The sequence below is a fragment of the Callithrix jacchus genome, chromosome 6 (genome assembly GCF_049354715.1).
Source record: "Callithrix jacchus isolate 240 chromosome 6, calJac240_pri, whole genome shotgun sequence".
Taxonomy (NCBI): domain Eukaryota; kingdom Metazoa; phylum Chordata; class Mammalia; order Primates; family Cebidae; genus Callithrix; species Callithrix jacchus.
The window spans coordinates 15,143,555-15,171,121 of NC_133507.1; the positions used below are offsets into that span (position 1 = coordinate 15,143,555).

General features: G+C 42.8%; 1 protein-coding gene across 5 annotated transcripts in view; it reads right to left on the minus strand.

Annotated features, from left to right (window-relative positions):
* LOC100413318 (high affinity cAMP-specific and IBMX-insensitive 3',5'-cyclic phosphodiesterase 8A) overlaps window positions 1-27,567 on the minus strand; it is a 119,637-nt gene that overhangs the window by 8,287 nt on the left and 83,783 nt on the right. For all 5 annotated transcript variants that reach the window (XM_078329051.1, XM_078329050.1, XM_078329048.1 and 2 more), the window contains 8 exons: window positions 15,055-15,097; window positions 12,119-12,192; window positions 11,531-11,695; window positions 9,944-9,992; window positions 9,030-9,162; window positions 7,324-7,522; window positions 4,183-4,400; window positions 2,193-2,325 (listed from right to left, as the gene is read on the minus strand). In XM_078329051.1, the coding sequence (XP_078185177.1) occupies window positions 2,193-2,325; window positions 4,183-4,400; window positions 7,324-7,522; window positions 9,030-9,162; window positions 9,944-9,992; window positions 11,531-11,695; window positions 12,119-12,192; window positions 15,055-15,097 (1,014 nt within the window). The remainder of the gene's footprint in view (window positions 1-2,192; window positions 2,326-4,182; window positions 4,401-7,323; window positions 7,523-9,029; window positions 9,163-9,943; window positions 9,993-11,530; window positions 11,696-12,118; window positions 12,193-15,054; window positions 15,098-27,567) is intronic.

Sequence of the window (27,567 nt, forward strand, 5' to 3'; positions counted from 1 at the left end):
GAGAACAATGGAAAAGACCAGAGCAAATTGAGTGTCCTCAGTCTGATTCCATGTCCATCAAGCAACCTTGCAAGGGAGTTAGTCATATCATTTCAATATGCAACAACAGTGGTCTCAGAAGGCCTGATGGTCCCAGCTCAGAGGGAACAGATCTACCATCAAGATGGGCAGGTGGCAACCTGACTCTAGGCGTCCTGGGGAGTGCCAAAATGACTGTAGCAGTGCTATATCCCTCCTCACTCCAGGTTTCCCCTGCTGACTAGCTCTGTGCTGATGCTTCTTTCTTCAGATCTGTTAATACCTGCAGTGTGAATATAGTTTAGTACTGCCAGTCTGGAAACTTCTCTATCATCTTCCTTTCTCCTGCTCTGACCCACTGGATATTGATTTTCAGTCTCTCACAAGTAACCCCACGTACTGACAACAGAGATGAGAACCATAATGTTAAGTGGAGCAGAAAACTCAGCTAAGTCTAGGGGCTGTCCAGACTAGATGCAGGAAACCAAGTCTGTGAGGCATGTTATTTCCTTCTGAGGCATGGGGTCAGCCAGGAGTGGTGACTGGGTGACAAATGGCCCTATCCAGAATGGCAGGGCAGGAGCCAATAAAAAAGGCTGGTACAGGCACCTCTGTGTTGAAAGTCTTTGGAAAGAGAGTGAAGTCGGGGCAGGCTGACAAAGTGAGAGAACAGGAAAGGGTGAAGGAACAGAGTTCTCAACATCAGCTTAAACTGAAGTAAATGTCAAGGGGTAATATGCTAGAAAGCCATGGGGTAGACAAAGGCCACGGCCAAACAAATGAGTTGCAGAAGTAAAATGGAGTTAGAAGTCTAGTCTGCAAGGATGAGTCATCCCTGTGTGTGAACTATCTCAGGATGGTGATAGAAGCTGGGGAGGAGGGTGGTAGAGAAGACTAAGATGCTGCCAACATGGTCAGTAAATGTGGGCCTCAGAGGAAGAGGGTTTATGAAAGAACATATTCTTTAAGTTGCTGACACAAGCAATCTACTATAACAGGCTCCAGTTCTTAAGTGCCTACCCTGTACCATGCTCATCACTCCTATTCCTTTACACCTATTATTCCCATTCTACAGATAAGCAAATGGTACAGTAGAAATAGGGTGGGAACTCGAGCCTGTCTGCTTCCTCAGCTGGAGTCTCCTGCCTGGCGAGAGGGTTAATGTTATCCTTGCCCAGCAGTTATTGTGAACTCCATGCCTCAAATGTAGAAAGGGGGCAACAATAATGTCACACTTGTGACCCAAATACAGTGCCTTTCTCAATCGACACAGTTGTCTAAGTGTAGACCAAGAGAGAATAGCTGCTGCTACTATGATATATGCCTAGTGGGAGTGGCTAGAGAGAGATGTCAAGGGCTCTAACTGATCACAGAATGGCAAAGAGGACAGGAATAGTCTACATGTCTGAAGTTAGTTTATTTAAAATCTGATCTTCCTTTTGAGTTTTCTCATCTAGTTAAATTTGCTAATTCTTTTCCTGCCAAGTTTTAGCACTTTAAATAATGTTTTAACCAATAAAAACTAAATTTAGTGAGCCCACTGAGATGGTTGATACTGAGTGTCAACTTGAATAAATGGAAGGACACAAAGTATTGATCCTGGGTGTGTCTGTGAGGGTGTTGCCAAAAGAGATTAACATTTGAGTTGGTGGGCTGGGGATGGCAGATCCACCATTAAGATGGTGGGCAGAGTCTGGTCAGCTGCCATCAAATATAAAGAAGGCAGAAAAACCTGACAAGGAGAAACGGACCTAGCCTCCCAGCCTGCATTTCTCCCATACTGGATGCTTTCTGCCCTCGAACATCAGACTTCAAGTTCTTCAGTTTGGGACTCAGGCTGGCTCCCCTTGCTACTCAGCTTGCAGACAGCCTATTGTGGGACCTTGTGATTGTGTTAGTTAATACTTAATAAACTCCCCTTTGTATGCATGTGTGTGTGTGTGTATATATATATATATATATATATATATATATATATATATATATATATATGTGTGTGTGTGTATGTATATGTATATATACGCACATATATATCCTATTAGTTCTGTCCCTCTGAGAGCCCTCATACACCCTCTGAGGGAACCCTTTTGTGGCTATCGCAGCCCATGTGTCTCCACAACCCAGTGGTACAAGGACCCCAAACACAGGTTCTCTTTGCAGCAAGTTTCCCTTACCCCATTTTCTTCTAGTGTTGCCAAGGGTGTGTTGATGCTGTTGACAAATTCGCTGACATGCTCAGAGTGATTTGTCATTTCTGTGGCTAGGACCATGTCAATAATCCCCTGGCGCAGTGTCCGATAGTCATTCCTGTTTCAAATGACAAATTAGAGGCCGCTACAGATTACTGATCAGGACCAGACAGGTACTCCTGAAAACAATCTGTTATCCAGGTTATGTGTCCTCTGAAGCTGTAAGTCTAATGTCACTGAAAGTCACAAGACACATTTTAAAAGGATGTGGAAGTTATGGGTTACTGCCTAGATTGTTGGCAAGGAGAACCCAAACAGAAGTTAAAACCGAAAACTAAAGGCACAACTTCATAGCTGCAGGGCTTACCTTGTCATTCTGTAGTATGATGTATATAGTTTTGAGTAAGAATATAAGAAAGGTGAGTGATACCAGTTCTCTTAATGAAGATAGAGATCTGTGGTTATAAAGAATACACCGCACATGAAGGTACCTTGAGACCCAACAATTCTAGTGCCCACAGAATGTGAGGAGAGATCTTCTGATAGCTGAGAAAATCATAGGGAGTACTTGATTCGTCTAACTCTAACCCTTGCTTTTACTTTAGTACTTTAAAAATTCATTTCTTGAAGGGATAATCCATATAATTCAAAATTTGAAGGGGTACAAACAAATATGAAATAAAGCCTCTACCCAACCCCTTTTCTGCAGTTGGGTAGAAAACTTTCCCTGGAAAGTTAATAGGGTCTGATGCAGTTTTCCATTGACAACTGATGTAGCTATATGCAAATATAAATGGAAACTACTTTAACTCCATCTCTGAAAGCCTAGAACATGGCAGAAGGGAGTTTTACAAAATCAAGAATTGTCTTCTTTAAAACTCCAAATGAGTAAATATTCTTCATGATACAATGTTTTTTCCTTCTTCAACTGATATTCACTAAGATCCTAGTATGTACCAAGCGCTGTGCTAGGCGCTGAGGGCATGGTGACATATGACCCTTGGGATCTTACAGAGCTTAGGAATCTAATCAGACATTAAGCAAATGATTAAAAAGTCATTATTTAATAAGAAATGTGATATGTGCTATGAAGGAATCTGGGATTGAATAGAGGGTTTAACTTAGCATGAGAGATCAGGGAAGACTTCCCCAAGAAAGTGACACGTAAACAGAGACAATGCCAAGCCTCTGTATGCTGGCTACAGAGGGGCGGAGTGGAGTGCTTCAGAGAGAGATGTAAGATGACTGCTGCTCTGAGTCTCTGAGAGCTCAAGGTATCAGCATTATACTTCATCTTGAAACATCAAGACATAAAGGGGCTGAATCTTAAAAACATGCTAAGTGAAAGCAGCCAGTCACAAAAGATCACATGTTGCATATGATTCCATTTACATAGAATGTCCAGATCTGGCAAATCTATGAACAGAAAGCAGACCAGTAGTTCTCTAGGACAAAAGGAGTTGAGGCAGAATAGAAAAAAAATGCTCATAAATTTGAGGTTTTATCGAAGGGGTGATATTCTAAAATTGATCGTGGTGATGGTTTTACAACTCTATAAATTTAGTAAACACCACTGTACACATTATTTTGAGACAGGGTCTCTGTTGCTCAAGCTGGAATGCACTGGTGTGATCACAGCTCACTGCAACCTCAGCCTCTTGGCTCAAGCGGTCCTCCCACCTCAGCCTCCCGAGTAGCTAGGACTACAGATACAATTACCAAGCCTGGCTAATTTTTTTTCCTTTTTATAGAGACATAGTCTCCCTATGTTGCCCAGGGTGGTCTCAAACTCCTGGGCTGAAGTGATTCTCCTGTCTTAGCCTCCCAAAGTGCTGGGTTTATAGGCATGAGCCACTATGTCTGGCCCACTGTACACTTTAAATGGGTGAACTGTGTAATATGTGAATTACATCTCAATATAGCTGTTTAAGAAAGACAAAGAGGGATCAACACAATCCTCAATCATTGTTCTTACCGATCCATATTTTTAAATATGTTGTATTTATCATCTCCAAGGCTCAGTTGGAAGGCCAAGGCTGCATGGTGGCTCTCTAGCACAGATGTGTCATTATACAAAATGGCCAACTGACTTCCAGAATTACATAGAAAGGAGTTGGTTCTCCCAGGGTGATCTACGTCGTGGATCGTGGCTGCAATGAGTGCAGCCACCTTATCAAATTGATCGAAAGTTTCCTGAAAAAGAAGAGAGCTTTCAAAAACTGGGTTATGACATTGAAGGCAAGGAAGCCTTCTGTATAGTTTTCTTTCTCCCCTACTACTTTAAGGTAACAATATTTCAGATTTCTAAGAAAAGCATACTACCTGAGCAAATCTAGTTTTCCTACCTCCACCCTAAAACAGTTACATTTCTGCAAATGTTTGTTAGTCTCACACAAGTTAAGGACTTACCAAAATACAGGTGTTTTCAACAGATAGGAGTCACCTCCTCAGCAAGTCTTTCTCTAAACCCATCACAAAAAAAGTCCTTTGAGATATTGACTTAGACTAACATAAACTAATAGTAATAAAGGAAAGAAATAATTTTAAATAAAATTTAAAATAGGCACCACTTAACATTAACTGGGAATTGGTATAGTTTTCTTCCCCCCTTTAGTGCTACCTTTGTCAGGTTGATGTCAGAGTTTTGTGAGTTTGACAAAATGATCTGGAAGTTTTCCAACTTTTTCAAAGCTCTAGAAAGATTTATGTAACATGGAAAAATTCCTCAAAAAGCTAAAGAATTCACCTGTCTATCCGGGTCAGGAGCCAACTTTTGAAGAAATTCAGTAATTTAAAAATTACTAAAATTACTTCCATGTTATTGACCTTTTTTCCTTACATCAATTTAATTTAAAACATTCCATTAAAAACTATTTTAAAGCTTTTGATTTAGTACCTATGTGTGCGGTACTTCCTTCTACCAATTTCTACTTTAAACGTGTACATTTTTGTGTCTTTATATATTTTAACTGGTTTGGCTAGAACTTTATCTATTTTCTTGGACTTTATTTTTCTTCATTTTGCTCTTCCCATGTTCTTTTCCTTACCTAAGTGATTAAGGCATTTTAAAACATAAACCTTTAAATATACAATTGGCTTCATTCTGTAAGTTTTGATGGATAAATTTCTCACTTTGTTGTTTTCTAACTAATTCAATTTTTAGTTTTATTTATTTGTTGATCCCCAAATTATTCAGAATATTTTCTCATTTGTTGTAGCTAACATTTTAAATTAACCATGAGTTATTAAACTCTATTTTGTTGTGTTGTGGTTAGAAAATAAAGCCTATGAAGTTTCAAAGTTCAACACATTATGTTCCAGTATAAGATCATTTTTGTAAATACCCTGCAGACACTTGAAAAGAAGATGTATAGTTAATAAATCAGCCTTGCAAATTTATTTAAATTGATTTAAATTAAAATTCAATAATTTAAATTATTGAATTACATTTCAATAAATGCTCTTTTTTTTTTTTGAGATGGAGTTTTGCTCTGTCACCCAAGCTAGAATGCAGTGGTGTCATCGTGGCTCACTGCAACTTCCACCCTCCTGGGTTCAAGTGATTCTCCTGCCTCAGCTGCCCAAGTAGCTGGGATCAGAGGCATGCACTACCAAGCCCAGCTATCTTTTCTGTTTTTAGGTGAGACGGTGTTTAACCATGTTGGCTAGGCTAGTCTCAAACTCCTGATCCATTTGCCTTGGTCTCCCAAAGTGCTGGAATTACAGGTGTGAGCCACTGTGACATTTCAACAAATGCTCTTAAAAACTGTGTTTGGTTAGCTCTCTAAATATGTTTGCATGTTGTCTATAGAGTAGTTCAAAAGCAATACAGCAAAATTAGGTTATTTATATGCTGAGCCAATATTAACACAGTTGTCCCACTGTTATCTGCTTTCATAATTTAGAAAATAGTCTTTTCTCTGAACATATATTTTACCTACAGCCTCACTTGATTTTTTTTCTAAAAAAAAAAAAAAAAAAAAAAAGATAGCAGTAAGAACTAGAGGGAGCAGAGAAAGCTCTGAGAAGGACTGCCCTGCAAGGTGAGGAATGAACACTTGTTCACTCCCTGTGTGCCAGATGTCATCTTCCACTTTGCTCTCTGCCAAATGCAAGTCCCGTGATACAGAGGAGGAAATTCGACCAGAAGCCACTTGCCCTGGCCTCACATGGCTGCAGTCATCTAGGCCCTGCCAAGGGAGCAGCAGGTCAAGAGCAGAAGTTTCAGAAACGAAAGTGGTTTGGCATGGTCCAAAAGTGACCAGTTCCTGGGGCACAGGAGAGGAAATGCTGAGAGGAGCTCATTGCTGAGGTGAGCATGGAGAGCTGTAGAGTTTAAAGTTTAAATCCTGACAGAGGTGGGAAGCTGCTCCTGGGCATGACAGGAAGGATCATCTGGGAATGACAGTATCGCAATGGCAGTAGTGTGAGGGCATTCCACAGGAGGCAGGACAGGTAGGAGTTCTAGTTGGGAACTGCTCAGATAGGAGAGGATTGCAGGGGGCCTCACTGGGACAGCAGCAGGGGCATTATGAGGAGGAGACAAATCTGAGAACATTTAGGTGTGACAGGAGGCAAGGTCAGATGATAAACCAGATGTTGGGGGCTGAGGAGCTGAAAGAACCAAGGATGACTCTCAGTTTCTAGCCTGGGTATCTGGTTGGATGACAGAACCCTGGATTAGGTAGATAACCCTGGGTGGGAGCAGTGCTGGGAACAGAGATGATGAACTTGACCTTTAACCCCTGCAGACTTTGACGTACAAGTGGAGGCCCTAAAGTAGGGACATCTAACAGTTATTTGGCTCTACTAGTGCACAGGCTTGGAGTGAAACCCCCAGAAGCAGATCCATAATCCTTTTCTTGTTGGGTTTCTCCTCCAAAACCAAATCCTGCCTCTTGTACCCTCATGGAATGGCAAGGCTTTTGTCACGAATTAACACATCAATTTCCCAAAGTTACAGTGTGGCTTCCTGCCTGATTCCTCGTGTGGCCTCACCCTTCCTGTGCAAGGATGCGCACATGAGCAGTCATGCTGTGTAACTCGATGGAGGCAGGAGCATTAGGCTCTCCCCACTGCTCCTGCCCATTAAACATAGTGTGTAAACACAGCTCACCGTTATCCTCTCCTTGGAGAGAAAATAGGCAGTGGCATGAAGCACATCTGCAGCATGCGTAGAATTGTGGTAGGGATTGGAAGAATGATAATTCGCTTCAATAATTCCTAACCACGAACTTAGCGTTGACTCGGAGCAGCGTAAGAACTCACAGATTTCAAATCGAACGAAGATGTGGAGACCCAGATATATCAAAGGCCTATAGAGAGAAAAACACCCACAATGTTAGAACAAAGCAAACAAACAGGCCAAGTGTTTGAGGCCTGAATAAGTTCCAAGCCAAATTTCAGGGAGTGCAGGGCAGCAAAGTGGCGACTGCTTGGGCTGCGCTGGCCTCTTTCTGTGGGAGCCGACCAATTCTGGTTTCACTTCTTGCCCTCAGGGGACCAAGATGCATGGGTGAGAGCGGGCTGTCCCCCACAGCAGCAGCTCTTGCCTCAGCCTGGTTGGGATTCCTGATTTGCCTGGGGGAGTTTGCTTGCTTTGTCTTTCCAGGTTCAGCTTTCTACTTGCACTCCTGGATTTCTCCAAATAATCCTTTTTCAAGGCTAAGCTTGTGCCACCTTGAACACTATCCTCTCCTTTGGACTTGCTGGACTGATGTCATTGGCAAGACATCCTGCCTATAAGAAAACATTTCCTCAAAACGTCGTATGAGCCAGTCACTTCCGTATGCCATAAAATTTTTTCAATAATCTGGAGGTGGAAATTACATTAAGAGGGGATTTTCCCAAAGGTGACCATCTGGTCACCAAGTTAGGTTCTTACTTAAGAAATCACCTTGACCAAGCACCTGGCCCTTGCCTTTGAAGGCCAAGAAACTAGCTGTGTTGAGGCAGTATCCAGAGGTGATAACAGAACTTAAACTGACCTGCCGTAGCCTGATTCACATGGATGTAACATCATTAGGATACTAACCAGGTGTTCAAAGATTCATATGCCAAGGGAGTATTCTTTTCCACTCTCCTTGGCTGTGCTGGGAGATGGGGAAGTAGAATGTATCAGGTTAACTCAAGGTGAGCCTGAAAAAGTCAAGGGGCTATTTAGGGGACAGGTCATCCAGACTGAGATGAGACCTGAGGAGCCATTCCATGGCCCAACAGAGCACACTTCTCCCAAGACACCCTTGGGGGCAGTCCTGGTTGGAATCAGCTCTGTGTACCTCCCTTTCTTATGTGCCCAGCAAACTGCCAACCTTTGGTTAACAGCTCTTCTCTGGCAAGGGACAAAACTCAAGACAAAACACCATTCCTGCTCCCACTCTCTATGATCAAACCCAGATACGCATGACTGGGGCTTTGGGTGTCCCTATGCCTATCCGCAACACAGCAATCAGGATCTGGGGAAAGCTCTTATCATATCTGTATGTCTGTTTCTAATAAATTTTGGTTCTAGGCTCTGAGCAGATCTCTTACGTATTACCACCTACAGGAGAAATACTTTTATTTCACAGAAAAAAGTCCTGTGCTACTTGGAGAAGTCACTGGCATAGTTGCATGCTTTCCATGAATGTGCCATTACTGTGGTCAGCACACTCTCCCCCAGGCCCTGGTGACCCAGAGCCATCTGCTGCCTGACCCCTCCTTCCTGAGAGCCCCTCCCTGCCCAGGGACCAGCTCTATGAAAAATCCACAATCCTTAGGCAGCCTCCTCACACAGGCCCTGGGAATCTAGTTCTCCCCCTGCTGAGCTCTGCATGAACTTACCTATTGTGGGTGGCAGCCTCCAATTCAAAAATGTCAAAGTCCCAGGATTCCACGTTGGCCACTGCCTGAGCTATCCGTGGTGGGACATCATGCAGGGAGATGGGAGTTACAGTCCCTGAAACCATTTGAATGTCTGTAAAGTGATGTGATTTGGAGAACAAAATTAATAGGCTTTAGAGGATTAATTTGTTTTTCTTTTTTTTTGGAGATGGAGTCTCATTTTGTTGCCTAGGCTGGAGTGCAGTGGTGTGATCTCGGTTCATTGCAACCTTCACCTCCCAGGTTCAAGTGATTCTCCTGCCTCAGCCTCCCAAGTAGTGGGGACTACAGGCACGTGCCATCGTGCCCAGCTAATTTTTGTATTTTTAGTAGAGACGGGAATTCACCATGTTGGCCAGGTTGACCTTGAGTTCGTGACCTGGTGATCCACCTGCCTCGGCCTCCCAAAGTGTTGTGATTACAGGCGTGAGCCACCGCGTCCAGCCAGGATTAACAATTTCTTAGGGAAGACAGTACTGCCTCAGAGACAGTTGCTTTGGAGAACAAAATGAATAGGCTTTAGAGGATTAATTTGTTTCTCAGTCACTTACTGGAGAGCACAATAGGCTACTACTGGGAAGGACAGACCTGGCCCTGCTGGAAGCCAAATTCAGGCACAGGGTCAACACCCGAGAGGTGAGCTTGCATCTCTCTTTTTTTTTAAAGATAAGGTTTTACCATATTGGTCAGGCAGGTCTTGAACCCCTGACTTCAGGTGATCCACCTGTCTCAGCCTCCCAAAGTGACATACCAACACACTTTTAATGAGGTGAAAAATTATTTAAAAACTTTTATCTGAAAAACTAATTTCATCACTTAAGCTAGACTGCGATATTATACACCGTGATCTAAAAAATTAAAAAGGAAAAACTTACTTTTTGTTGAAGGAACATATTCATTCCCTGATGGTCTTTGTAAACCATCCTGATAAAAATCAAGAAAACAAGAAAAAGTCACAACTATTCTTTCCTTCCTGGAAACTCCAGGTGGTCTTCCCAGAGGAAAGCTCAGGGCAGCCCTCTCAATCAATCCACTCAAGGCTGCCCTGGGCCCAGCAGTCTACCCCTGTGATCACTATGGTCAACCACTGACTTCAGTCACTTACTGGAGAGCACAATAGGCTACTACTGGGAAGGACAGACCTGGCCCTGCTGGAAGCCAAATTCAGGCACAGGGTCAACACCCGAGAGGTGAGCTTGCATCTCTCTTTTTTTTTAAAGATAAGGTTTTACCATATTGGTCAGGCAGGTCTTGAACCCCTGACTTCAGGTGATCCACCTGTCTCAGCCTCCCAAAGTGCTGGGATTACAAATGTGAGCCACTGCACCTGGCTCGAGCTTGCATCTTTTGCAGGGCAGGTGGTCCTCAAGCCCAGCATTCTTGCCTGCATTCCAGGACCATTTGGTTTCTTAGGGACAACTCTGCTCTGCCTTCTGTTCTTTTCCATTTTCCTGCCACCCTGCTCACTCTGAGGACACAAGGCTTTCCTGGGAACATTGGATCCTCTCTCACCTTCTAAATGACCTCATTCCTCCCAGCTGACACTCCTGGGCTCCTCACCACTGCTCCCAGACCACCTTGCCCAACCCTGGACTCTCAGCAGCCCCCTCTTCTCCAGTCCCATGGCTATTCTCATCCACTCACCTCCAGGACACTATCCCACTGCATCCCTCAACATTTTCCCCTCTCACCTACAGTCTGAAGAAGACTCTGTCTCAAACAGGCAAGACCACAGTTAGAAATTATCAACATTGGAAACCACTATACCTTCTAGATTTCTGCCTGGAACCTTACTTTTATAAAATCCAGTGACTTCAGAAAGCAGGAATTGGGAGGAAGAATTTGCTTCTGACCAAGACAAAAGCTAACAGAGCAATGGAATAATCTATGCTGCACAAAGTTGTCACTCTCGAGTGAGAGATCTATGCCAGACATGTTGAAGGAGGCATCCAGGGCACCTCAAGAGTCTATGGCACAAAGCCCCTTTCTAGTGAAAGATACCCAAACCCCTCTTTCCTACAGTCATCCAAATGTGTGTGGGATGCTTTACAGTCCAAACTGTTGGACACCCAGGCATCATTTTAAATACACATGGCGGAAGAAAGACATTCTTTCTGTTCTGCACTGAGCCACTTTTCAAGATCCTGAATACAACTAAACAAGCTTTACTTAGATAAACTACTGCAGCAGCCCTAAGCAACACTGGAGAATAGCTCAGCAGACTGTCAAGATTACATTCTTCCATGCTCGGCTCCAAGCTGAGCTCTCCCTAGGAGGCAGGCAGCTGGTGGGTGTTTGGCCAGAGAGTAGTAGAACCCAGGCAATGAAGGAGAGTTGAGGCCTTGACTAAACCCTATAGTGCCCTGCTGCCTCTTCAAAGAGATCTGTTTAAATGAATAACCTCTGAGAAAACAGCCAAGAGCAGACAGGATCTAGCCAGGAGCCTAGTCAAATATACTTACAGACATTAAGCCCTCAACAAGGTCACTGGCATGAGGATCATCATCCTTAACACGAAGCCGTCGTGAATATAGTTCAGTGGTTCTTAGAATTTCCAGCACACGGTCTAGGGCTTCTGTCACAACCATGGGACTGCTTTCCCGGACAGTGTTGATCATACTGATTGCCTACATTATGGAAAGAAAATACTTCAGTTTCATAACCTTAAAAACAATGGGAGAGCCAGGGATGGTGGTGCATGCCTATAATCCCAGCTACTCAGGAGGCTGAGGAGGGAGAATTACTTGAGCCCAGGAGTTTGAGACCAGCCTGGGCAACAGAAGTGAAAGCCCATCTCTAAAAAACATAACGGCAAACACAAAACCAACGAAATAAAACCCGACAGGACTCAGCCTGGCCATAGTACTTAATACTAATGTAAGACTCGTTAAAATGTCCATGTCACATATCCTCTTTCTTCAGAGGCAGCACCACACAACTAAGAGAGCATTCTCATTACTGCAGGTCCCTGTTTCTTCTCATTGGAAACAATCCTTGGGGAGAACAAGGAGCATGTGTGCTCACTGGAGACAGACCACAAACTGCTTCACCTTGGTGATGGATGCCTCAATTGTCATGAAATGTGTCCGGGCCATGGAAGAGTGTTGTTGTCTCTGGTTGGAAACTGTGGAGAAAGGGATGCACAAATCAGGGTGTGCACAGCTCTGGGCACCTGTCTTGATGGCAGAGGGCTCACTGTGCTCAGCTGCATGATGAAGGAGCAGAATAGAACTACGAGTTTGCTGAGCTTCCTTCCTATCCTAATAAGCCTGGGGTTCTGGCATAACCAATTCTGCTTCCTTCAGTTCTAGGCACTAGGATGCACAGATGCCCCCGTGGACTGAACTTCTGATGTCACAGGATAGAGAGAAAACAGAGGAAACGATCTAGCAAGCCAAAGCCAAACAGCCTCTTTTTGTGTTTATGTACCATGCACAATGCCGTGGGCCTCTCAGACTGTGCCATGCATCCCCATTTCACAGAGGAGGAAACGGGGAGCTGCTTTGCAGATGAGTGCACAGCAGGGTGGGTGCTGAACTCAGCTCTTCCCACAGCCATGGAGTGGCTTCCCTATCTTCTCTTGGCTTCCTCACCCGAAACCTCTCTCTGCTCATGGACAGGAACTGAATGCAGGCCCCTAGCACTTCCTCTGCACTGTCAAGAAGCCTCTTCATCTGCTGTTTGCTTCTCTGTCCAATTAAACTACATCTGCTTCTCTGTGGACATTGAGAGTGAACATGTCAAGGTCACCAATGACCTCCTTTTTGCTAAGTCTGAAGGCTACAACTCAATCCTTGCCTGACCTGACTTGACTGTGGTACTAGACACAACTGATCCCTTTCTGGACACTCCTATTTGCAGAGTCCACACTCTCATGGTTTTTCTTTCCATCTCTTACTATTCCTTTCTAGTTTCTTCCATGATTTCCTCCTCCTCAGCACCCCCAGTTTTCCAAAGGTTCTATCCTTAGCCCTTCTCAGTCGACAAAACCTCCTTGGGAGATCTCATTCCTTCCTATAGCTCTAATTCCTATGTTGCCATCTTACCCCAGGCCTCTCTCCTGAGCTCCAGACTTAACTAACCACTTACCACCTCATTTGGATACTCCTCAGGAACTGCAAATGAATCGATTATCCACCATTTACTTTTTCTTTTCCCAAATCTGTTCTTTAACCCAGGTCACTGAACAGCATCTACCATAAGGTAGACAAAAGTCATCCATCACTTCTCCCTCTCCCTTCTCCTCTCCTTCCACTGGGTCAGCCAAATCTAAAAATTCCACCTCCTAAACACCTCGAGTCTATCCCCTGCTCTATCCCTGTTTGAGCTCAGACACTTGTCATCCTCTGTGGATTATAACAGCCTCCAAGATCAGTTCCAAAACACCAACCTTACCCCCTTCAACTTATTCTCTGCAGACGGCTAAGCAATCGTTCTAAAACAAAAATCCAACCAGATCTCTCAATCAAAACACTTCAACAGCTCATCCTTGTTTTTAGGGTAAGATTCAAACTCCTCAGTGTGGCACCCAGAGTCTTATGAGGTCTGTCCCCCTCTCTCCAGCCACCTTGAACTATTGATGATTTGTTAGTTTGCCTCCCAAACTTCTATGACTTGGTACATACCACTTACTTGGGAATGTGCCTCACCTGCTTACCTCACCTGCACCTGCTTACCCCAGATCTTCTTTGAAGATGCAGTTCGAGTATCATAACTTTTGGGAAACTTCCCCTTAAAGAGCCTCTCCACATGACCACAGCAGTGCTTTGGTGTCTTTCCTTCCTTGCTAACGTGAATGACCTGGGGGCAGGGACAGTTTTTCCTGTCTTTCCTTGGTGATCAGTACTGTGCCTAGCATGTGCTAGAAGCAGCATGTGTATAAAAGCTCAATAAATACACATCTGCTTCACCAAAAACCTGCACCCTCCTGTGCACAAACCAAAGTTCTACTAAATAAGCCACTTTGATTCTGTGGCTCCCCTGCTCAAAATCCTTCAGCACCTCGGAGATAAAGAACTTCCTGGCATTCAAGGATAGGTACAGTCAGCCTTCAGCAGCCTGCCTTTCATCTCTCACTGTTTCCCATGAATGCACTGCATCAGCACAACTGCAATGCCTTCTGTCTCTGGAACGGCCATGACACCTGCTCCTTTCATCTGAGACATGACACTGCACCCTCTCCAAGTGTTCACACCTTCACATTTCCCTTCTCCTCAACCACATGGAGCCGGAAGTGTGTCTCCTTCCTCTGAGCTGCATGATGAGTAATATCCACATGGCCACCTGATGAGCCTGGGCTGGGAATAGGGTTATTTTTTCCTTCATCCTCCCCTCTTTTATTCCATTCAACAAACCTTTACTGGGCACCCACCATGTTTGATGCCCTAAGCTAGGCATTAGGGAGGTGAAAATGGTAAGGTATGGTCCATGTCCTCAAAAGGAGATGGTCAGTGGGGAAAAGAATTAAGAGTTATGGTAATAATTTTGAAGTTCAGGAAAAGCCTGGGTGGGGGGAGGTGGGAAGGAGGGGGGTGGAGTGGCAGATTCTCCTCTGGGAGTGGGAGCAGAAAGGAGATGAAATGGAGTCTTGTAGCTGCAGCCAAGATGAGGAGGAGGAAAACCGCATTTCCAGGAGGGGGGAAACTGCTTGTGCAGATGGAGCAGTGTGGCTGAAGGGCAGGTAGCAGTATGTATGAAGGATGTGCTGTGAGGAGTGGAGGGAGACTAAACAGACTTTAATTTCTACTTGACCATTTCAAAGTTACTATATGTAAAGACAAGATCCTCTTGTTCCCAAAGGCCCTACTAAGCTTGCTGCTCCCCTAGTGCCTATAGCAAGTGATAGATGATTCTGTTAATTTTCGCAAAGTGGGCAGAGATGGACCATGTCTCCACCCTGTCTCACCCCATGAATTTTTAGTATCAAGCAAGTCAGCCGTTTTTTCATTTATACACACTTCTCTTAACTCTTTCCCTAGTAATTCACCTGACTGATAGCCCATTGTTGCTTCTACCGCAGGATTTGCATACTGAAAAAGAAAAAAATCAAGTTAATTGAAAGTAAGTTTGAAAAAGGACAATCAAAGGTCTTCAACATAAGCCCTGCAGGTTTTTTCCCCAGAAAAAAGCCCAGGAGCCTGCCCTTCATTGTGGCAGTTCAGAATTCTGAAGCCCAGATGAGCTTCTGCTGGGCTTTCTGCTATGTTCTCCTGAGGCTCCAGGAGGGCAGCAGGCCCACTCCCACTTCAATAGGGGCAGAGAAAGGGGTGTATGTGCAAAGGGCCAAACCAGAAACTTCTGTAACAGGGCTGTTTAGATTAAGGGACAATGGAATAAAGCACCAGATAAGAGTGCAAAACACTCAGGCTCTCCTCCCCCTCCACACACAACTCAGCAAGTCACTTAATCCCTCCAACACTCTTACCCGGATATGGGAATAAAACATTTCTCTTGCTTCTTTCATATGGTTCAAATAAATGATGTGTGTGAAAAGCAGGCTATGAACTAGGAAGTAATTACAACTGTAAGGCTCTATGGTTAAGTTTCAAATAGGACTATAAGATAAGCAGAACATGAATGGGAAAAAGTGTGCATGTGCTAATGATGATAACAATCGAACAATAATTGATACTATCTGTCAGGGTCTGTTTTCCTCACTGGGCACTACAGTAAACACTTCACGTACATGAACTCAAACACTGGCCCATGCTGCCCCTCAGGGCACCAACTCAATGTCAACACCATCAACCCTTTAACACGGAAGTCACAGGTCAGATTAAAGTGAAGGACTGGAGAGCCCAGAAGTAAAATCAAAGTGGAGCTGATCCTCAGATAAAAGGAATGTTTTTTCTGGCACAACTCCTGTTTTTGCTGTTATCTGAAAGCATTAAGCTACGTTGCCTTAAGTCACTCATATAAACCCACTTAGATAATGTGTAATGTATTCAGTACTTACTAGGTATGTTATTTCTGAAACTTTTAGTTGTTTCTAGCATATTTCTGTTAAGTGCCAACTATCTTCTAAGACAGTGGTGTTCGAAGATAGTTTGCACTTAACATAAATATGCATTTCCATGAACTTACACAAATATGCACTTAGAGAAATATGGCGGTGGCTCAGGTGAGTAGCAGGGACTACAGGTGTGAGCCACCACGCCTGGCTAATTTATGTATAAGAAACCCCATGCCTGGCTTTTTAATAAAGATGGGGTTTCGCCACATTGGCCAGGGTGATCCTGACCTCAAGTGATCCACCCGCCTCAGCCTCTCAAAGGGCTGGAATTACAGGCGTGAGCCACCACGCCCATCTTTATTTTCTTTTATTATTTTTTGAAATCAACTTTCAAGGGCTTGGAATGGTCTGTATATCATCATACTCTCACAGGCAGAAAGAAAAGAGGCTCTGAGAGACCAATTTGAAGGACATTCACATTTATGATGGCAACATTGTTAACAGCCTTGTCCCTCTAAAAAGACTCATGAGAGTAATTGCTTTAGGTCTGAACTCAGAAACTGTACTTCTCCTGAGTCACTTGCTAGTTTTAAATCTGCAGAATTCTGGAACTCTTTTCATATTTGGTGAGGCTGTGGAAGCTCAGAGGCGACCATGTGATGCAGCCCCGTGGCAACCATGCATGCCCTTATGACATGCGCTCTCACATACGGACTTGGCTCCTGACTTAACTGGCCAGTTCTCGCTGTGTTCCCATGGCCTAATTTCCTTTTTTTTTTTTTTTTAATCTATTATATGTATTTTTTTAAGTTACTTCAACTCTTTTTTGAAACAAAATGAGAGAGGGCAGTCCTAAAGCTGAGGTAGTCCCTACTCTCCTACCCGCCATATTCTGAGCGGAATGAGTCAGGCTGGATTTTCACTTGTCACCACAGGTGTACAAGGTGTCTATACGCTGGGCTAATGAATCCTGGTTGTGTAAATTAGCTTCTTGAGCAACAGTCCCTAAATACCAGTTATTTTTCATTGCCTTACTAAATACCATATAATTCTCTCAAAATGTTCTTTCAGGAACACCACGGGGCATATTTGTGAAGACAGAGGTGCTATAAAATCAACAAATTTGACAAGCTATTCAAACTCTAAAATGGCTTGGAATATTTAACTCAAAATATAAAAAGTTCCTATAGTAATAGCTGGGCACAGTGGCACACAGTTGTAATTCCAACACTTTTGGAGAACCAGGTAGAAAGACTGCTTGAGTCCAGGAGTTCAAGGCCAGGCTAGGCAATACAATGAGACTTTTTCTCTACAAAAATTAAAACATTAACCAGATGTGGTGGTGCATGCCTGCAGTCCCAACTACTCAGGGGGCTGAGGTGGGAGGATCATTTGAACCTAGGAGCTCAAGTTGTGATCACGCCTCTGGGTGACCCTGAAACAACAAGACCCTGATACAGCAAGATCCTGATTAAAAAAAAAAAAACTTCCTATAGTAATATAGAAATAATACCCAGGTATAAACCAAATGCATTTGGCAATGTGAAGAATAAAAGAATTCTATATACTTCCTGGATGAAAAGATAGACTTTAGAAAAGTCAACAAAACAAAAGAAGAAAAAAAATTATATGGACTATATTCAGTACCTATGAATCCATTTTGGTGGAAAATAAATAAAATGTCATAATGTCTTCTTCAAAAGAACTATATATCATTCAAACCAGAGAAAAATCATTGTCTACAGGTAGAAAAAGAATATTTAAAAATCGAATTCTTATCGAGTTCAAAGAGGTAGAAAAAAAAAACCCTAATTATCCCCACTCTAATTCCAGGGAATGAAGAAGTGAAACTAGGATACCCCATCTGATCGTGTTGAAGTATTCAGAGAAATATCATAAAAATGACAGCAATAAACAGAAGCAGGACTTAGAGATCCTGATTTTATCCTTTCTCCCGGTTCCTCTTCCATTTTATTAGCTGTGTCAGCCAGGAGGCTTGTGGTTGCAAGTCAAGAAAATTAAGCTTAGAGTATTAGGGGATAAAATGGATTTACTACCTCATGCTAACTCAGAGTCCAGGGTCAGCTCTTGTGAGCTTCAGGAAAGGTTTGGTAGGACTTCAGCTCTGAGGGTCTGCAATTCTCTACACCTGTTCTCACCCAGGAGTTGGCTTTGTCCTCACTGTGGGGGTTGCGAGGGGAGTGGGAGTAACATCTTCTCCCAACCACTCCAAAGTCTGATTGGGACAGTTTCTATTACATGCCTGCCCCTGAACTAGTAACTGAGACCAGAGGAATTCCACGTCCTGCTCAGCTTAGGCCTGGGTTATGTATCTATTACTGAACCAATAAATGGGGAAAGGAGGTTGCTGGGGCCCACCATGGCTAGCTGGCTATTCAAACCCAGTTCCTCTTATTCCTGGGCACACAGCTAGATCATATTTCCCAGCCTTCAGTGAAGTTAAAGTGTGGCCCTGTGGCCAATGGAAAGTAAACAAACTGACATGGACCACTTCCAGACCTGGCTGTTAAAAACCTCTCACCCATGACCCTCCATGCTCCTTCCCCTTTTAGGAGCTTGTCCATATAGACAAGCATGGCGACCTTGGCAAGCATATATTGAAGGTAAAAGAGCCACAGATAGAAGGAGCCTTAGTCCCTGAATCACTACTTAGAGAAGAGTCTTCCACTGATTGAGAACATCAATTTGAAATTTTACATGACTGGGAAACTTCTACCAGGGTTGTTGAGCCTTTAGTATATTTTTTGGTTTGTTACAGCAATCAGCCTGTCATAACAAATCACCCACAAAGTTGGGTGATTTGGCCAAGATACAGGGTTAGCTGATAAAACAGAAACACAAGAACAAGATGCAGACTGGACGCCATGGCACACGTCTGTAATCCCAACACTTTGGAAGGCTGAGGTGGGAGAATTGCTTCAGTTCAGAAGTTCGAGACCAGCCTGGGCAACAAAGTGAGACTCCCCATTTTTACAAAATATTTAGAGATTAGCAAGGTGTGGTGGTATCCACCTGTTGGCCCAGCTACTCAGGAGGCTGAGGTGTAAGGATTGCCTGAGCCCAGGAGGTTGAGGCTGCAATGAGCCTTACTGCACCACTGCACTCCAACCTGGGCAACAGAGAGAGACTGTGAGATAAAAAAAATTTTTTTTTAAAAAGAAAAAGCAAAAAACAGGATGTTTTTTGCATACCTTACAACCGGTATGCAAAAACAGAATTGAGAACAAGTAGTCAGTATAAAGGACAGGGTAAAATGAGAAGTGATGAGCAATGAAGGGTAGCTATCTCTTAGGCAGGCTACACGAAGTACGGAAGAAGGTCAACTGGGAAGCCCTTTCTGTCAAACCTTGTTTGAAATTTTCCTACAAATTGCCTATTCTTCTCTTAGCAAATAGAATAAGTGGAAAAGTTCTCTGACAATTCAGAATACGAACCACCTTAGAGTCAGATTAGGAATAAAAACTATCATTACATATAAAAGTAGTATTAATTCTTAAGCTGAAAAGCATTTCAGGGCTGGGGCTGAACCCCAGTGCAGGCACAGCTATTGTTCTAACCAGTACCCTCACTTCCTCTGAGGGCTGCTCCCCCTTATTCCAACTACCTAGTTCTGAGAAAGTTGTTACCCATCACAGAGGTCATCCACTGGCTGCTGGGGTGGGCAGGTGTTCCCAGTCAGGCCCATCTTGGTTTTTCTCTAGGATTTTCAAACTGGAATTAAGGGAAGAAGCCCTCTACTGAAGAAGCTATAAAATGTGAGAACAGGAACTATTGATGGACATTATTTCCTGTTGAATAGCAAAAAGCAGCCCACAGAAACAAAGACGGCACCAACGAGATGAAAAAATGGAAAAAGAGTCCTGGTTTCATTAGTACCAGAGGCCAGCATACTCATGTCCTTCCCTTGGTCTGGTTATGTAAGCCAGAGCATGGTGATCACAAATTCCACTTCTGGCCTCGGCTAGTTTAGATTGGATTATGTTACTTGCAGTCAAAATAAATCTGACCAATATAATCAGGTTAACTTGTCTGAAAAAAAAAGAGACAAAAAATATTTATGACATTTCCTAAACTCAAAAAAGTAAAATAAAAAATATAGAAACATCAGAGTATAGCTGTGATATAATAAGAAATACATATTTTGGTCTTCCTCCACAGTTCCTTGCTCACAGCTCTTTTGTTAAACTATTTGGTCTTTTGTCCTGAAACAGGCCTGGGGCAGCTCCAGGCCAATAAAAATGAAAAAGTGACTTATGTTATTCATAAAAAGCCCCTTCCACAACACCAGAGTTTATGCAAAGAGGCAATTTGTGGAAAGCCCCCAGATAACCACAAGATGGAGTGCTGGCTGCCATAGGAAGCAACCATAGGATTAGAGGGTTGGAATTTTCAGCATACCTTCCCCGCTTTCCCCAGGAAATGGGTTGAAGATTGAGCTGATCACCAATGGCCAGTGATTTAATCTACCATGTCTATGTAATTAAGCCGCCATAAAAATACAAAAGGATGTGTTCAGGGAGCAGCCGGGCTGGTGAGCAAGAACACATCCACATGCCAGAGGGTGGTGTGCCTAACCCTACAGTGACTGAAGCTCCTGTGCTTGGGACCCTTCTAGACCTAGCCCTGTGTATCATCTGTCTGTTCATTTCTATCCTTTAATAAATACATACTTCACAATAAACTGGTAATCTAGAAAGTAAACTGTTTTCCTGGGTTCTGGCAGCCAGTCTAGCAAAATCATGAATCCCAAGAAGGGGGCCATGAGAACTTCCAATTCATAGCCAAGTCGGACAAAAATTGGGGGCAACCTAAAGACCTACTACTTGCAATTGGCATCTGAACTTGGCAGGGAGCAGCCACATGGGACCAAGTCCTTAGCCTGAAGGATCTGCACCAATTCCAGTCAGTGTCAGAATTAAACTGAACATGAGGGCACCCAGCTGGTATCCACAGAGAACTGAACAGCTGCTTTATGTGTGTGGGAGAAACTCCCATACTACTGGTAGCAGAAGTGAGAATGGTTTGAGGTTGGGCATGGTGGCTCATGCCTTTAATTCCAACACTTTGGAAAGCCAGTGCAGGAGGATCACTTGAGGCCAGAGTTTAAGACCAGCATGGGCAACACAGCAAGAACTCCATCTTTTAAAATAAAAAAAAAAAAGGTAGAATTTTGAAAAGGTGAACCTTTAAGGTAACCCCAAATCCCCCGGGTTGTCATAGGATTAACTTCACTCATGCACAAAGTACGTAGAACAGTGCCTGGTATGCAGTAAACAGCCAATACATGACAGCTTTATTGTTACACCAATCTTAGTATTTCCAGGTTAATGACCCAGGGTTTAATAAGTTAAGATGTCACAGCTAGAAATGTGCAGAGCTGATCATAGAAAGTGTGCTTGTGCCACACTCACGTTGTGATCTCATAATCCAACACTCAGCAGTGCACCATCAAATACAGAAGATCTTTGATTTGTAATGACAATTTATTCAGGTGCCCAACAAGGTGAAGCCACTTCAAGAACCTCAGACCGCCCGTGGAGTTCAACAAGTATATGCAGTATCAGCCACCATGCTCAGCTCATCCAGTCACTAGGATATCCGTCCATTCTCTACAACTTCCTCCCATTCTCTGGGTCCTCAAGACCATAGTGCAACAGGCAGGAGGGCAAAAGCTGTCCCACAGCTGAACACAGGAACCTCTCCATCCTCTAAGTAGGCATGACCTTGACAGCTGAAACCTTTTACCCTTGGTCTTGCCTTGTTTCTGTAATGAAATACTGCATGTACAAAAAAAGAGGCCATCTTTTCCATATATAAAACACTTCTTTTAACAGTTGCCTACTTCCTTCTTAGTGCTCTACTTTCACCGAGGTTTTCTTTGTTGTTGTTGTTAATTCCACTGATTAAGTTGGGAAGAAATTCTCATGGAGTACTGGCAACAAACCACACTATCAAAAGTCCAGAGGTTATCAAGTCCATGGAAATGTGAGTGCTCAAGGCATTCAGTGTGTGAGGCACAGGAAGAAGCGTGAGAGGGGGCAGGAACCCATCAGGCTGGGCTTTACAGACCAAAGAAAGGAGTCTGAATTTGGCAACTGGGAGTTACAGGGTGTGTTAGGCAGGAGAATAGAACAATCATGTCTCCATTTGCTCACTCGGCTCCTTTTCTGAACCTCAGCTTGCAGGGTAGAGCTCTTTAGACCTATGCATGTGGGTTCTGGTTATCTGGCAATTAGAAAAATGAGGTCTGAAGACACGTTTTTTCAAAAGAATGGATAAGGTAAAATTAAAATTCCAGAAAATTGCCGGGCACGGTGGCACATGCCTGCAGTACCAGCTACTTGGGAGACTGAGGTGGGAGGATCATTTAAGCCCAGGAGTTCTGGGCTGTAGTGCACTATGCTTAGTCTGCACTATGTTCAGCATCAATATGGTGACCTCTTGGGAACAAGGGACCACCAGGTTGCCTAAGGAGAAGTGAACAGGCCCAGGCTGCAAACAGAGCAGGTCAAAACTCCCATTCTGATTAGTAGTGGGATCGCGCCTGTGAAGAGCCACTGTACTCCAGCCTGGGCAACAGAGTGAGACCCTGTCTCTAAGAAGAAAAGACCAAAAAAAAAAAAAAAATTCCAGAAAATTTCCTCAGGAGAAAGAAAAACAAGGCAGATTATTTTAGCTACCGGGCTCTACAGTGGTAGAGAAAGCTGAGAATGCTGAGGGCCAGGGCAAAGCCCTCACTGCCACCGTTTAGAAACTACTGACTCCATATGGACCTGGTGGGGAGGAGCCAGGGCCCAGTTCACAGGCCTTGCTCGAAGGTCTTTCCAGAGCCTAGTTAGGGGAAAGGTACACTTCTCTGATTAGCCAGGGCCTGCAAACTGGAAGAACAAGCTCAGTTCATAATAGTCCTGACCAGAGACCACTTCTAGCCAGCCTACATTATTTTACTACACCAGAAACAGAACACAGTAAGCAAAGCTAGCCCGATGAACAACTGAACCTAAACCTAAATCATGTGATTACCCAAGAAGTTCAGTGGGATCTGAAGCTGTCCTACATTGCAGAAACATTCTCAGCCTTGGAAGACAAACACAGCTTTTGGCACTGAAAACTGTTTTTTGGTTTACAGGCCAGAAAACCAGTGCACACCTGTTTATTTTTCCATTATCACTATGTTCAGCAGCACTAAATGGATTATAACATGGTGAAACCCCATCTCTACTAAAATTACAAAAATTAGCCAGGCGTGGTGGTGGGTGCCTGTAATCCCAGATCCATGGGAGGCTGAGGCAGGAGAATCACCTGAACATAGAAGGCAGGGGTCGGAGTGAGCCGAGATCACCCTGAATTCCAGCCTGGGCAACAGAGTGAGACACCATCTCAAAAAAAAAAAAAAAAAAAAAGAATGTGACCTATCAGGAAAATTCACCAAACTAGAGTTCTCTCTGTAGATGAAAAATTTACAAGAAAATATCTACAATGGAGTTCAAGAAGTAAGACTAACAAACCATTGAAATAATTTCTAATTCATAGCCTCTGAAAACTAATCTCACTAGAGTTTAGTGTCTAATGGAAGAATTAACTTTTGTCAACATTGAAAATGAGTATATGTTTGCTCATACAGTCAAATATAAATTATCTTCATAGAGGTGTTCTGTGCCTTTGAAAATCCTGCTGGCCCTCAGGGTGTTATTCCTGCTTTCTTCAACCCAAGGCAAGGCTTTACTATAATACTCCTCATGGGAAATTTTTGGCTTTTTAAGACTATTTCTTAATTCTAGAATAACAAAAAGAGCATAATGACTTAGGGAGAACAAGACTTCCTGCTTTTATCTAAAAATAATACGGCAGTAAAGGAAGTTGATAAAAAATACAGTTAATGACTACATATTAATAAATACTGCAGGTTTCATTGCCTGCACTCTCCAGCTCCCATACAAACTGAGAAGAAAAAATAGGTATCTGGACATGTATTTAAAATAAAAACAGAGCCATTTTGCAATAATCTAGCAATCCCCTAAAGATATCCAAGTTTAGAAATTCCAAATGTTCAACTTCTTTATTGCTTCTGATACAGTAAAGTCTGCTGGACAAGGGTACCCTTTGCAAACCTGAATCAGAAAAGCATGCAGAGCGTCTGATGCTAGGCAGTCTCAGTGAAATGACCAAGGAAAGTGAAGTAACTCTGGTTCACCTCCCATGAATATAAAAGGTGTCATGGGATAAAGAAATAGAGTTAGCATGGGGTTCTTGTCTCAGCTTCACCAGTACTTGCAGTGTGATCTTGCACATGTCTCCCAAATGCCTTAGGGTTTCAATTTCCTCCTCCATAAAATAGGGAAGTTGAATATGGTAAAGTCAAAGGTCCCACTAAGGAATTAAACTCTTAAGAAAATGGATGATTTCAATAAGTAAATGTAACTTATGTAAAGCCAAGTTAACACATTAAAAAACTTTTATTAATATCTAGGAAAACAACTTACAAAGAACGTAAGGGACCTCTTCAAGGAAAACTACAAAACACTGCTCAATGAAATAAGAGAAGACACAAACAGATGGAGAAACATTCCATGTTCATGATTAGGAAGAATCAATATCGTGAAAATGGCTATACTGCCCAAAGTAATTTACAGAATAAATGCTATCCCCATCAAGCTACCATCGACTTTCTTCACAGAACTGGAAAAATCCACCATGAACTTCATATGGAACCAAAAGAGAGCCCGCATAGCCAAGTCAATTCTAAGCAAAAAGAACACAGCAGGAGGCATCACACTACCGGACTTCAAACTATACTACAAGACTACAGTAATCAAAATAGCATGGTACTGGTACCAAAACAGAGATAGAGACCAATGGAACAGAACAGAGGCATCGGAGGCAACACAACATATCTACAACCATATAATCTTTGATAAACCCGACAAAAACAAGCAATGGGGAAAGGATTCCCTGTTTAATAAATGGTGTTGTGAAAACTGGCTAGCCATGTGCAGAAAGCAGAAACTGGACCCCTTCCTGACACCTTACACAAAAATTAACTCCAGATGAATTAAAGACTTAAACATAAGACCTAACACCATAAAAACCCTAGAAGAAAATCTAGGCAAAACCATTCGGGACATAGGAGTAGGCAAGGACTTCATGACCAAAACACCAAAAGCATTGGCAACAAAAGCCAAAATAGACAAATGGGACCTAATCAAACTCCACAGCTTCTGGAAATCAAAAGAAACAGTCATTAGAGTGAATCAGCAACCAACAGAATGGGAAAAAATTTTTGCGGTTTACCCATCTGACAAAGGGCTGATAACCAGAATTTACAAAGAACTCAGATTTACAAGAAAAAAACAAACAAGCCCATTCAAAAATGGGCAAAAAATATGAACAGACACTTTACAAAAGATGACATACATGAGGTTAACAAACATATGAAAAAATGCTCATCATCACTGGTCATTAGAGAAAGCCAAATCAAAACTACATTGAGATACCATCTCACGCCAGTTAGAATGGTGATCATTAAAAAATCTGGAGACAACAGATGCTGGAGAGGATGTGGAGAAATAGGAACACTTTTACACTGCTGGTGGGAGTGTAAATTAGTTCAACCATTGTGGAAGACAGTGTGGTGATTCCTCAAGGACCTAGAAATAGAAATTCCATTTGACCCAGCAATCCCATTACTGGATATCTATCCAAAGGATTATAAATCGTTCTACTATAAGGACACTTGCACATGAATGTTCATTGTTACAATAGCAAAGACCTGGAACCAACCCAAATGCCCATCGATGATAGAATGGACTGGGAAAATGTGGAACATATACACCATGGAATACTATGCAGCAATCAAAAACGATGAGTTCATGTCCTTTGAAAGGACATGGATGAAACTGGAGAACATCATTCTCAGCAAACTGACACAAGAACAGAAAATGAAATACCACATATTCTCACTCATAGGGGGGTGAGGAAAAATGAGAACACAAGGACACAGGGAAGGGAGTACTACACATCGGGGTCTATTGGGGGGAATGGGGAGGGACAGTGGGAAGGGAGAGCTGGGGAGGGATAGCCTGGGGAGAAATGACAAATGTGAGTGAGAGGCAGGAAGGCAGCAAAACACACTGCCATGTGTATACCTATGCAACTATTCTGCATTTTCTGCACATGTACCCTAAAACCTAAAATGCAATAAAAAAGAAAAAAAAATTTTATTAAAATATAGGGCTTTTTCATTACAGACTGCCCTAAAATGTTTTAAAACTAAAAACCAAATTTAAAAGTAGATTCGGTTTCTGGAAAACTTAGAAGTAGAATAAATCCAATTCTTTGTGCACAAAGGCTTATAAAATTGTGCCCATCTTACACTTGTTGCAAGAAGATGTACATGGCAGAATTAGTACCATCATATAAATGTTGTGAAGAAATTAGTAACATGAAAAATGGTTGCAATTTATTATTGAATTTAAAAATCAAAACTGGGCGTGGTGGCTCACACCTGTAATCCTAGCACTTTGGGAGGCCAAAGTGGGTGGACTGCTTGAGGCCAGGTGTTTCAGACCAGCCTGGGCAAAATATCAAGACCTCACCTCTCCAAACAAAAATACAAGAAAACTAGCCAGGCACAGTGGTGCAGGCCTGTGGTCACAGCTATTTAGGAGGCTAAGGTGGGAGGATCGCTTGAGCCCAGGAGGCAGAGGTTGCAGTGAGCCAAGATCATACCACTGCATTCCAGCCTGGGTGACAGAGTGAGACACGTCAAAAACAAAAAAGACATTATAATGGCAAAAAGCTTATAGAATAAGTATGTGAAGAAAGTATGTGTAGCTATATAATGTGTTCGTGTTTTAAGCTAAATATTACTTCAAAAATGTCAAACGTTAGAAAAAACAAAGCTTCATAAAGTAAAAAGCTTATAGTAAGCTGAGATTATTAAAGAAATAAAAATTTTTAAAACAAATTTAGTATACCTAAGCGTACAGTGTTTATAAGGTCTATAGCAGTGCCCAGTAATATCCTAGGCCTTAACATTCACTCATCACTCATTCACTCAGAGCAGCTTCCAGTCTTGCAAGCCCCATTCATTGAAAGTACCTTATACAGGTGTACCATTTTTCATTTTTTTTTTTTTTTGAGACAGTCTTGCTCTGTTGTCCAGGCTAAAGTGCAGTGGTGGCATCTTGGCTCACTGCAATCTCTGCTTCCCAAGTTCAGCAACTCTCCTGCCTCAGCCTCCCAAGGACCTGGGATTGCAGGCATGCACCACCAAACCTAGCTAATTTTTGTATTTTTAAGTAGAGACAGGGGGTCTCACCATGTTGGCCAGTCTGGTCTTGAACTTCTGACTTCAAGTAATATGCCCACCTTGGCCAACCAAAGTGCTAGGATTACAGGCATAAGCCACCACACCCGGCCTATTTGTTATCTTTTATACTGTATATTTATTACATCTTTGCTATAATTAGATACATAAACACCTGCCGAGCATGGTATCTCATGCCTATAATCTCAACATTTTGA